Below are 13,049 nucleotides of genomic sequence, written 5' to 3'. Positions count from 1 at the left end.
CCAAAACAAGGAAGCAGTAAGAGCTACCCTCTCTGTTTCTCTCTCTTTCTCTTTCTCTTTCTTTTCTTGGAAAGGAAAAAGTCAAAGCTCACTACTATTTCACAACACACAAATTAATTAGCCCACAAACCAGACCTCTTTCTCTATCAGAGTGTTGGTGTGGGAGACTCTCTCTCTCTCTCTCTCGGCATTGAAATGGGATCGGTGGATGAGTTCTTGAAGGAGTGTTCGCAGTCCGGAGACGCTGCCTACGGAGCCTTCAGATCGGTCTTGGAGCGTCTCGAGGATCCGAATACCCGTGTCCAAGCTCGGATCTTCCTCTCCGATCTCCAGAAACGCTTTCCTTCCAATGACGATTCTCTTCAATGCTTCCACACTTACCATTTCCGCATCGAGGACATCTACCTCGACCAATTCCAAGGTCACCCATTTTCTCTCCTTTTTTTTTTTTTCAGTTTCTGTTTGGTTACTCTGAAAACAGAGCTAACATATATATATATATATATATATATATGTTCTTTGCTTTTTCTTTTGCCATTTTTGGATCTAGGACATCTTTCTTCAGTATACTATAGCAACCCAATTTCCCTTTTTCTGTTTGGTTACTAAGAAAACAGAGCTAAAAGAACATAATGGACATCGGGACATGTTTTGTTTATTTGGGTCAGTTTTATTTATCATAAAGACTAGTTCTTTGATTTTGGTTACTTACTCAGAACATACATTACTTTCGTTTATTTTCTTTTCTTCTTTTGGGTTTCTCATTGACCAACCATTATGTGTGAAAGTTCGATTTTTTTTTTTTTTAAGAGAAACCATCTGGGGTTGGTTCGTTTCCCAAGATAACTAAAATGAAGTCAGTCTCTGGTAATCCAATAATTGAAATTTGTCCTTTTCCTCAAGATATTTTTTTGCACAAAGTTTTCGTCCAAACGAATCTCCTTCATTTTACTAACGTGTGGCCAGGGGCACACAATAATATACCATTTTAAAAAAAAAAATTATTAAAAATTGAAATTTTTTTTTTACAAAAACGGATTTGTTAACCGGACCCTTACTTAAACTATGACTTATTGAAATATTTAAACAACATGGGGTTGGAGAGAATTCTGCCATTTTTTTTTAAGCCCCGTTCTTTTCTTCTTATTTTCCTAGAAACCAAACAGAACACAACCTTATAACTGAATAACTGATGAAAAGAAAGCTATAGTTAACTTTAACACAATGAAAGAATAGTATAATTGTCGGTTCAAATCATTTGAGAGAATGTGATTCTGTGCTTGTAGTAGCCGGTTGAAATAGTGAAATTATCAATTCATGTCAAATATTTTCTTTTTTTTTCATTGATCGAAATTGATTGCCTGCAAATGTTTTGTGGTTAGAAGCATGTGTCTAGTGATTCCTGCCTCCAGGTCTTTTAAGCTGCTCATCTCTCAGTCAATTTAGGCAGAAAAGTTTTCATCTTGCCTGTCTGATAACACAGAGCATAGGTTAAAATGCACTCGCTTCTAAATCGGTCATGCTTCCAAAATTTGCAATTTACACATCGACTATTGCAACAATAGCAATATGCCCCTTTCCATTATGGTTCGTCACAGTTTTGCCATTAGCTCACTTAAATATTTTCCCACCCAAAAAGATGTCATTTTGTGTAGGTTAACGGTAAAATTCTAATGATGTTGACAGAAGTGACACATTGATATTGTTCTGATACTCAATGGTGTAAATTTCAACTTTTCAATATTTAAGGGACCGATTTAGAAGTAATCTAAAACTTAGAGGGTATAACTAGCATTTTGTCCTCGAACTTATTGTGTCACCATCATGTTCCAAAATATTTCATAGCAGTCACTTGCAGTCAGCAAAACAGATTTTGCCACTGAGCTCTTATTCAAGTTGCACTTCCTCCTCCCATAAAAGTGGGTGGAGTGTGAGGTTATGGGTTCAAAACCTATTGTGTGCGTGTGTGACTTGCCAATAACTTCCAATGTACTGGGGTTGCACCCTTTTTGCACATTAATGAATACATTACTTACTTGTATTTTATAAACTGTCGGCAAAACAGATTTCAGTCCAGTGATGATTCCGTGCTTTCGTTCTTTAATGGGCCATTCTCTGTTTCACCTTTAGTTTGGTAGAGGTAAGTCCCTTTATTATTCTACTTTCTAGGCCGGGATACAAGAGAGTCCTGTGCTTTTGAGCACCTTCAGCTTGTGCTGAATTGCATTTCTCTCAAGAAATTATTTGATAATGTATAAACATTAAAACCCTCCTGAATTTGTGTTCGCTCTGTTTTATTAGCTCATGGGCTATTTCTCTGTGTGATAAGCTGCATTAATTATGATTTTCTCTTTCACAGTATATTAACTTAGTCATGTTGACTTAACATTTCACTACATTTATCATGGGCGTGCTGTATCCTTTTTTGCTCTATACATAAATCATAGTTCATTTTACCCCTTTGTAATATCAAGTCATCAATTGCATCTAGCATGCCTGGCCAATGAGCTATGGCTCAAATGGAACTTCCACCTCCAACAAGAATGGATGGAGTGTGAGGTCATGGGTGTGTGTAACTTCCCAATAAGAAAATTGCCTCTGATACACTGACTTAGCATGGTTCTTGACTTAGCTTCTTGACACCTTTTTTTCCCCTCTCTCTCTCTTGGGGGCCAAATGCAGGCTATCGGGGAAGAAAGAAATTGACAACAATGGTGATCCCCAGCATTTTTGTTCCAGAAGACTGGTCCTTCACTTTCTATGAAGGACTGAATCGACACCCAGATTCTATCTTCAAGGACAAGACAGTTGCTGAACTTGGTTGTGGAAATGGATGGATATCCATTGCCATTGCTGAGAAGTGGTTGCCATCAAAGGTTGGTTCTTTGTCGTTCTTTATCCTGTGTTGTAGAAATGCCATATTTATCTTTGATCCCCTTTGTATATTTCATCTTCATATCTGCAAATATTAGCCAATTGGCCATGGTGTGGTGTTTTATAACATATCACTTCATCTCTATTTAAATGAACATAAGTGTATTTATACACAGTTGCACATGGATATGCATGTAACAATTGAAGTTTGCTTCCATCTTTAATGTTACAGATGCCTGCTAGATATGATATAACCATTTTGTTGTGTTCTCTAAGTGATGCCTAAACAACCTTTACAGGTGTATGGCCTTGATATCAATCCTCGAGCAGTAAAGGTTTCTGGGATAAACTTATACTTGAATGCTTTGGATGAGAAAGGTCAACCCGTTTATGATGAAGAGAAGAAAACATTGCTGGACAGGGTGGAGTTTCATGAATCTGATCTACTCTCTTATTGTAAAGATAATGGCATTCAACTTGAACGAATTGTTGGATGCATACCTCAGGTATTGCCTAGGGTGTTATATTTGATGAAGTTGGTTCATTCAATGGCATTGGAATGCTAATTTACCTAGTTTGCCCTTATCTGTGTTCTTCCTGCAGATTCTTAACCCAAATCCTGATGCAATGTCTAAAATGATTACTGAAAATGCGAGTGAGGAATTTCTGTATTCATTGAGTAACTACTGTGCACTTCAGGTTGGGAGAGATCTTTAATATTTTAATGTTAATGTGTACCTGAAAATTGCTCGTAAGTTAGCATTGTATGCTGCAAGGTTATATCTCACATTGCTTCCTAAACTTGTAGTTATAAGTCATTTGTCCTTGGCTAACAAAGTTGTATGGGCAGAGAAATTAAGAATTAAAAATAAATATCTGATGCACAATTGTTTGGTATACTCACTGATTGAAAAGCAGTAAGTCTTGTTTAGGTACTTAATGCTATTGTGGTTCACACCTTTTCAATCCTAGGGAGGTACAAACAGTTCTAACAGCTCCTGATTTGGATAAGATTCACTCCATTTTCTTTGAAATGAACAGGGTCCATTTGATAGCCGAGAAAATATTTCATTGTTGAGTTCTTTATTGTAGGGCAGTTGGAACTTGAATGGATAAAAATTAGAGAAAATTTTTTGACATAGGATATTGCTTCTCCGAACATGCTATGGTTGCAACATCATTTTTTAATTAAAACTATTTCTTTATATTCTTTCTTAATCATGCAAACTGATTCCATAATCAGACATGCTTAGCCATGAAAATGACTGATAAAATACTATATCTTATTGATACCCCCTGTTTAAAAGAGGATTGAAAAACTTTCCTATAATTTTGTTGCACTTCTTGTGTACTTTATTGCTTCTTTTTCATGATAATAAATTTATTCACTTATCAAAAAAAAAAAAAAGGAGAGGATTGAAAAAATTCATAACCTTGATTAAGTAGTTGTTACCTTTATAATTTATATATTATTTTCTATATAGGGTTTTGTTGAGGACCAGTTTGGATTAGGTCTAATTGCAAGGGCAGTTGAGGAAGGAATATCTGTCATTAAACCTTTGGGGATTTTAATCTTCAATATGGGAGGCCGTCCAGGACAAGCTGTTTGTAAACGCTTGTTTGAGCGTCGTGGTTTCTGTGTTAACAAGATTTGGCAGACTAAAGTTATTCAGGCAAGCAAAACCCATTTCACTGGATTTTATTTTATTTTCCATCCAAAATGCACTACCCTTGAAATGCTCTGTTACAGGCTGCTGATACAGATATTTCAGCCTTGGTTGAAATTGAGAAGAACAGTCCACACCGTTTTGAGTTCTTCATGGGGCTTTCTGGAGATCAGCCTATTTGTGCTCGAACAGCATGGGCCTATGGGAAGGCTGGGGGCAGTATTTCTCATGCTTTATCAGTTTACAGTTGCCAGCTTCGTCAACCAAATCAGGTGATCACTTTGATTTAAGTTCGCATTTTTACAAAGTAGAAGTTTATTGCACTTGATGGGAAAGGGCAACCATAAGTACAAAAATTTTAATTGACAGGTCAAGACAATTTTTGAGTTCCTTAAAAATGGCTTCCACGATATCAGCAGTTCTTTAGACTTATCTTTTGAAGATGATTCTGTTGCTGATGAGAAGATTCCATTCCTAGCTTATCTTGCCAGGATCTTGAAAGAGAATTCCTTTTTCCCATACGAGCCACCAGCTGGAAGCAAACTATTTCGTAATCTCATTGCAGGCTTTATAAAAACATATCACCATGTTCCACTGAATGCTGATGTAAGAAAATTTAACTATATTTGTTAATTTCTAGTTATCCTGCTTCTTTCACAATCCCCCTCCCCCCCTCTCTTCCTCTTGCCTCCAGATTAAAAAAAAGTTGCTGAGCATAATCTTTTGCCTTTCTGGTCGGTCTGTTTTTCTAAATGCTAGTATCTCTCATTATGACTTGCAGTCCTGACTTGTTTTTTAACTTCAATTCTTGTGCAGAACATTGTTGTCTTCCCTTCAAGGGCAGTGGCAATTGAGAATGCTCTTAGGTTGTTCTCACCCCGTCTTGCAGTTGTTGATGAACATCTGACCCGGCATCTACCTAGGCCATGGCTAACATCTTTGGTAATTGAGGTATGTTAGTTTGTGATGATGTTTCAACTTCAAATTTCAATTTTATCTAATAGCCTAGCTAAAGTTTCTAGTATTATGTACTTTTTAAAATAAATAAAAAATCTAATATTATGCACTCATAAGTCGTAACATCTTTGTTTAATTGATCTAGGGCTTGGGGACTCACATCTAGTGAATTCCTCCCGATGTTTATGGATTCTCATCTCTTTTGTACATGATCTTTTGGTTTCCTTTGTATTTCTTTTGGCTACTTTGTGCCTTTTTGCATGTAGACTTTTCTCAATAATTTTTTTTTCTTTCCTATAAAAAAGGAAAGCATTTTGCAACCATTCCTGCACACATGAACAGAAATATTCTCCAATCAATGTAAAAAACTTATAAGATCTTGCTACCAATAGCCCATGGCTGGTGGTATGGGTGCTGGTGTTCAGGTGCCAAGGATAGGTTAATTTCCTTCTGTAATTAAGTGGCTTTGGACAGGCGAAAATATTCTGTGTTGCTTTTAAAATCATCCAAATTTTTGTGTGCACGATGCAGAAATACCCGCATCAAAGTATAAGAGTCTATGTGTTGGCCGCCGGGAGGGGGGTTGTTATGTAAATTCTAGTTATGGCTAACCAGCTGATAATGATTTGATCTTTTGCTCCAAATTAGTAGCCTCAAAATGCAAGGCTTTAAATGTCAGGATGTATTCAGTGTTTTTTTTTTTTTTTTTAATGAATAGAAATCAATGTATAGTACCCTTCATCATTGTCATTGTTGTCATCAACATTTTTTTGGTTATGCTAAAAATTCACTGATTTATGTTATCTGGAACTTGGTTTGTATAGAGCTAAACATTGTTGTCATCAATTCTAGTTGTTTCTTATTATATCTCATGGTTCTTGTCTAATGTTGATAATTATATTCAAGACAATGGACTCAAATAATTATGTAAAACCATACTCATTTATTATTTTTTACACGTACATATATGTATTTGACACATTTATCAGTATATGTCATCTTTCATTCAGTTTGGACTTTGTCAAGTTTCTTTTTGATAGATAATAGATATTTTCATTAATAAAAAAGTACATCATGTTCACGATGATGAATAGACTGTACTTGATTCAACAAAAAAAAAAAAAAAAAAAAAAATCACAGAGAAACAGAAACAGATTGCAGGAAGTCAAATACGGAAATACATTGCATAAAACCCCAAATACGAGACCACTCAAACAATGTCCCAACTAGCAAAGACTTCAAAAGATCAATAAATTTCTCAACATCCTCAAAAGTGCAGGTGTTTCATTCCCTCCAAATTAGCCACATCAAACAGGCTGGCACCATATTCCAGACCGAAGAAAAGTGTATCCCCAAATAATTCTCCCATGCACAAAGAAGAGAAACAACCGTCCTTGGCATCACCCATTGTATACCAAACATAAAAAAAAACTTCACTCCATAAGGCATGTGTGAACTTTCAATGAAGTAAAAGATGATCCACTGTTTCTCCATCACAGCAGCACAAACAACACCAATTAACTAAAGGCAGGTTCCTTTTTACAAGGTTATCAATACTAAGAATACTATCCCAAGTTTTTGTCCATAAAAAGAAAGAAACTCTTCTAGGTACCTTAACACTCCAAATACACTTCCAGGGGAAAGGAATGGTAGGAGGAGCAGATAAAGAATTATAGAACGAGCGCACATCAAAAACCCCATTCGGGTTAACTTCTGAAACAAACTATCAACCCCCTCACCCTTTGGCATTTTGGAATAAATATGCTCGTAAAGAGCATCCGCTCTGTGGACATAGATATTGCCAGCATGTTTACCATGGTGTAGTGACATGTAATTGACATGAAGTCAATTCATTCCCTGCATCTTGCATTACACATAAATGCATATTTTCTTTTATAACCTAAAAAGACTTTATTTGTTACAATAAATTTGGACAAGTTTGTAGATTTTCAAGGATAGAAAAAATTATTTGGTCTCTCCATGTTTTTTAATGATGTCATTTCTGGTTCTTTAATGACTCGTGCCTCCAGATGCGTCAAAATAGAATAGACAATTTACTGTATAAGTGTATATGGATGTCAAAACACCATTTGGTGTTTTGTTGTTGAGTACTTCAATTGAGGGATGTTAGTAACTCTATGTATTTCTTTATGGTAGAATACAGGAAGTGATAACCCTTCACAGGATATACTTACAGTCATTGAAGCACCACGTCAATCAGATTTGATGATAGAGGTGATTAAGAAGTTAAAACCACAGGTGGTGGTCACTGGGATAGCTCATTTTGAGGCCGTTACCAGTTCAGCATTTGAGCACCTTTTAAGTATTACGAGAGAAATTGGATGTCGTCTTTTCTTAGACATATCTGATAATTTTGAGCTATCCAGCCTCCCAGGTTCCAGTGGTGTCCTCAAATATCTTGCAAGAACTCGTCTACCCTCACATGCAGCAATTATCTGTGGCCTAGTAAAAAATCAGGTATTTTTCTCTTTTCATATAATCCATTGAATAACTTAGTCTAGCTTACATATATGAAGGTTAATAAGTATCTAATCAAGCTAACAAGCCATATTATTGAACTTCAGATTCAATCTTATCATCTTATTGTTAGATTATTGTTCTTTCTTTTAATTAATGGTAGTCAAATCACCTTTTACCAGGTTTATTCAGATCTGGAAGTAGCTTTCATCATTTCGGAAGAAGAGGCCATCTTCAAGGCATTGTCCAAGACTGTAGAACTACTAGAGGGGATCACTGCACCAATTAATCAATATTATTACGGTTGTCTTTTCCACGAGCTTCTATCTTTTCAACTTGCTGACCGACGTCCATCTGTTGAGGTTTGTTAGTCATTAAATTACTTCCTAAGATCCTTCCCATTAAATGCACTTGAATATGTTATTTTGTGAAAACATAGTCTTTGATGAAGTAGCTCTTCCATTCATGGCATGAAGATTATCTGGAAATTTAATCATATAATGTGGCATGTAATAAGTTTAACAGGCGAAATAGGAAATATTCTTTTTATGATAAAAAAGGATTAAAGAAATGATACATTCAATTATTTTATGGTGAAAAAAAATAATCCAGTGAAGAGTTATTAAAAAAGCCCTTGATTGCAGCACTCACCTCCCTCCAGAAAAAGACATAGCAGGAAATTTTGATTCATGTGCATCATTTCATTATCTAAGGCTACCATGATCTCTAGAGCTTATCTTATTTTTTCCCTGACTACTTGGGAGCCTTGAACATGAAATCCTCCGGAGACTCAGGATTCACCACTAGAAAAGCAATCACTTTCCCCCTTTAGGATGTGATCTTTCTTTAATTTAATTAATTCTTTTAATGTTCTCTGAATGTTCAGAACTCCACAATTAGACATGCTTGAGAAGGGTAGTACTATAACAGGTGGCCTTTTGGGAGTTTCTCATTTTGCACTCCTCACTTTAACTTAAGTGCTATAAATGTCACGTTGAAGTAGGTCACATGGTTGTCTTGATTTGCTACTTTAAATGCTCAATAGATGTGCATTTTGTATTCACTGGAGGCAAGTTTGCTCATCAAAATGATGTTTGATGCATGTCCTTCAGAGGGAAAGTAAAAAATGCGACTCGGTCGAGATGATTGGATTTGCCAGTTCAGCTATCTCAGTCTTAAATAACTCAGAGTTGTCAATCAATGAGGCAGAGGACACGGCCCTGATTCACATGGATGTCGATCAAAGCTTTTTGCCCATACCATCTGCTGTAAAGGCTGCGATCTTCGAAAGTTTTGCAAGACAAAACATGGCTGATTCAGAAATAGATGTCACCTCTAGCATCAAACATTTTATCAAGAGAAATTATGGGTTTCCAACTGATAGCAGCACAGAATTTGTATTTGCTGACAGCTCACTAGCTCTGTTTAATAAGGTGGTCCTCTGCTGTATTCAAGAAGGTGGAACTTTATGCTTCCCAGCAGGCTCGAATGGAAACTATGTTTCTGCTGCCAAATTTTTAAAAGCAAACATTGTAAATATACCTACTAAATGTGAAGATGGATTTAAGCTGACAGAGAAGATACTTTCTGAAGTACTTGATACTGTAAATAAGCCATGGGTATACATTTCTGGTCCAACAGTCAACCCAACTGGCTTGCTTTATAACGACAAAGAGATAGGAAATGTTTTATCTACTTGTGCTAAATTCGGGGCAAGAGTTGTAATTGATACTTCATTTTCGGGTTTGGAATTTGACTCTGAAAGTTGGGGTGGCTGGGATTTGGATGGAAGCTTGTCAAAGCTTACTTCTTCTGCAAATCCCTCTTTTGGTGTCTCTCTGCTTGGAGGACTGTCTCTTAAGATGCTGACTGGAGCACTCAAATTTGGGTTCCTTGTTCTAAACCAAACTCTCTTGGTTGATGCATTTCATAATTTCCCTGGATTAAGCAAACCTCATAGTACGGTTAAATATGCTATAAAGAAACTGTTGGGTTTGGGAGAGCGGAAATCAGGAGACGTATTGGATGGTGTTGCTGAACAGATAAGGAATTTGAGAAGTAGATCTAAACGATTAAAAGAGGTAATTATCTTTCGTGCTAAAAACTTTCCTGTCTTTTAAAAAAAAAAAAAAAAAAAAAAAAAAACTTTTCTGAGTATTGTTCCTAATGCCAAACAGAGAGCTAAATTCAAACTAATTGTTTTTGTACTCCTCCACTTTTTCGTTTTTTTTTTTCTTTTTTTCCCTTAACACTTTTTGTCTTAACTTCCTTTCTCATCATGTAAATGCTATAGACACTTGAAAACTGTGGGTGGGATGTTCTTGAATCCTGCGCTGGTGTTTCCATGGTGGCCAAGCCCTCTGCCTATCTCAACAAGATTGCTAAGCTCAAGAATTTGCCTAAAGACGGAGGAAGCACAGAAAATGATGCAACTTATGAAGTCAAGCTTGATGACATAAATATCAGGGAAGCCATCTTCAAAGCCACTGGTTTATGCATCAACAGCAGCTCATGGACTGGGATTCCTGGCTATTGCAGGTTCACAATTGCTTTAGAAGAAAGCGAATTTGAACGGGCATTGGATTGCATTATCAAATTCAAAGAATCAGTGCCTAAATCACTTTGATAGTCTCCAAGTTAATTGTTTTCACAAATTAAGCATCATAAAATAAACCAATCTTGTTGTCAGTTCCAATTCCACAGAACTTAAGTTGAGCTTTCTTTCCTCAAGCCAGCTCCAATTGGGTTTATTGTAAGTGCTGCAGAGCTCAGGTCAAGCATTATTTCGTTGACTTGGCTTCAACTAAATTTTTCTGTCTATATGAAAATTATACCAGTCAATCTTGTTCTTATTTGATTGACTGATGTGGCTTTATAATACCAATCTTCTCAGTTTCCCTGCAATATGTGAAAACCATTTATAATACATGTAAGTTTTCTCAGTATATATAGATATATATATATATATTTTTGCCTTTGGTTTCATTATGTGGATGCTGAGTTTAATGATGCATGTTAGTGCCCATATATTGTACAGCTGCCATATACATGGTTAAAATTGAAATTTAAAACCTTAATAGGTGTTTAATTGATGAAAAGCATTTCAAATGGCTGAAGTTAAACGATTCTAATAATTGGCTTAATAAGTGTTTTTTCTTAAGGTTGATGATGAGACAGCAGCAATCATAGCAAGGTCAAATTGTCTTCTTATCCTAAATTCGATTAGTTATGTTCATGGTTAAGATTTGGTAAAGAGATTTAAAAAAGAAAAAAAATATTCTATTTCTAATATTATCAGAAAGGAGTAAATTAAAAATAAATAAAAAATCTAATCAAGAGGCGTTTTTTTTCCCCTTCATATTAGGGGTTCAATATCATTCTCCTAAACCTAAAAAAAAAATAAAAAGTATAATTTACCCTCATTATTTTATATGTAATCAATTTGATGAATTAGTTTGCAAACTAGAATACAGTCAAATAAATATTGAAGTGACTTTTTTTCTTTATCACGTAAGATGCCATATATTGGACAACCTGTAACTAAACAATTATGGTAATAAATTAAAGCTTTTATTTTTTATTTTTTAATAGAAGATAGAAATTCTATTCTAACCTAATCTATATATATATATATATATATATATATATATATATATATATATATATAAAACCGAAACTTTTGAAGTTCTCACAATTTTCCACGTCAGCACAGTATTAAAAAAAAAAAAAAACTTTTTAAGACTAAAAAAAAAACTGGCATTATCAAAAAGGAAAAAAAAAAACACCCAAAAATTTCAAACCGGCATTATCAAAAAGGAAAAAAAAAAAAAAAAAAACACCCAAAAATTTCAAACCAGCATTATCAAAAAGGAAAAAAAAAAAAAAAAAAACTTTTTAAGACTAAAAAAAATACCGGCATTATCAAAAAGGAAAAAAAAAAACACCCAAAAATTTCAGCCCTTAAAAAACAAAGCTCAAAGCTTACAGCTATCAATCAACCGTGAAGCAGCTTTTTATAGAATTTGATAACAAAGATGAAACGGGTTCGCAATTGGCCTCAATAACAATAAGAATAATGTAGGCTCTTCAAACCAATTTGGATGGAAAAGCTAAGCAGTATAAAGATCCTACTTTGACCCATTTATGTCTCATGAATAATATTCATTATATGGTCAGATCTATGCGCAGGTATGTCGTGTACATATTATCAGAATTCTTTTTTAAATCTTGAATGATTATCTTGCCTGTGAATATTGGTGCTTCTTTAATATCTGTTTTCAGGTCAGAAGCCAAGGATTTGTTAGGGGATGATTGGGTGTAGAGACAACCGGCATTATCAAAAAGGAAAAAAAAAAAACCCAAAAATTTCAGCCCTTAAAAAACAAAGCTCAAATCGTAAACTATAGTCCAATCTTTGTCCCTTCTCTACCTTCAATCTTTGTCCCTTCTCTACCTTCAAACCCCTAAACTATAGTCCGCAGGCGCCAGCCACCCACTCCTTTAGTGGCAGAAAATTTTTGATTTTGAGACTTTACCATCTGACCAGATTCTCTCCGCAAACATTACCGGTAAGTTTTTATTTTGTTCTATAATTTGGGATGTTAAATATGATTTAGGGTTTCGTTTTTTGTTGTTAAATATGTTTTGTATGTTTGCTTTTGTTTACTGTGTGTTTTAATATGGATGCAGGTGGGATAATAAATTTGTGCTGTCCTACTAGGCAAGAAGCAAAGGCAACCATGAGATTTCAAAGGGTGATTGGAGATGATAATTTAAATGGAAGTTTTAGCTAGATGACATGACTAACAATTCCTATTAAGAAGAGTATTTAGTAAACCGTATATCAATGATATGTTATAAATGACAAAGTTTGGTTATATATATAGCAAAAAATTGTAAAAGAGTCATGAAGGTAAAATTGAAAAGCTACATACTGATGCTTTTGTAATTACTTATTTGAAATTCAAACCGGTTTCAAAAATATAGTTTGTGGTTTAGAGCATTTTCTGTTTTCACTAATTGTGTTTTGCTTCCATGTACTTGTTTTTAAAATACATGTAAATTTGGTCAAAT

General features: G+C 35.0%; 1 protein-coding gene and 1 long non-coding RNA gene across 2 annotated transcripts; both read left to right on the top strand.

Annotated features, from left to right (window-relative positions):
* On the top strand, positions 1-10,880 carry LOC126716106 (methionine S-methyltransferase). The gene is made up of 12 exons (XM_050417109.1): positions 1-421; positions 2,683-2,876; positions 3,174-3,380; positions 3,478-3,573; positions 4,359-4,547; positions 4,625-4,813; positions 4,911-5,147; positions 5,358-5,492; positions 7,656-7,976; positions 8,159-8,338; positions 9,089-10,057; positions 10,270-10,880. The coding sequence occupies exons 1-12, from the start codon at positions 196-198 to the stop codon at positions 10,600-10,602; spliced, it is 3,276 nt and encodes a 1,091-aa protein (XP_050273066.1). The 5' UTR covers positions 1-195; the 3' UTR covers positions 10,603-10,880.
* A 1,039-nt stretch (positions 10,881-11,919) lies between these two features.
* LOC126716108 (uncharacterized) lies at positions 11,920-12,378 on the top strand. Its single transcript, XR_007652008.1, has 2 exons — positions 11,920-12,164; positions 12,258-12,378. It is a non-coding gene; the product is annotated as an uncharacterized LOC126716108 (long non-coding RNA).
* Positions 12,379-13,049: the final 671 nt, after the last annotated feature.

The sequence above is a fragment of the Quercus robur genome, chromosome 2 (genome assembly GCF_932294415.1).
Source record: "Quercus robur chromosome 2, dhQueRobu3.1, whole genome shotgun sequence".
Taxonomy (NCBI): domain Eukaryota; kingdom Viridiplantae; phylum Streptophyta; class Magnoliopsida; order Fagales; family Fagaceae; genus Quercus; species Quercus robur.
Note: the sequence above shows the minus strand (reverse complement) of the source record. Positions and strands in the feature narration are given on the sequence as shown.

What these genes read in the sequence shown, in the direction of transcription:
- LOC126716106 (XM_050417109.1), top strand. Translation starts at nt 196, where the DNA reads ATGGGATCGGTGGATGAGTTCTTGAAGGAGTGTTCGCAGTCCGGAGAC. An exon ending in ACCGACGTCCATCTGTTGAG is followed by an intron (nt 8,339 to 9,088) that starts GTTTGTTAGTCA and finishes CATGTCCTTCAG; the next exon opens with AGGGAAAGTAAAAAATGCGA. An exon ending in GATCTAAACGATTAAAAGAG is followed by an intron (nt 10,058 to 10,269) that starts GTAATTATCTTT and finishes TAAATGCTATAG; the next exon opens with ACACTTGAAAACTGTGGGTG.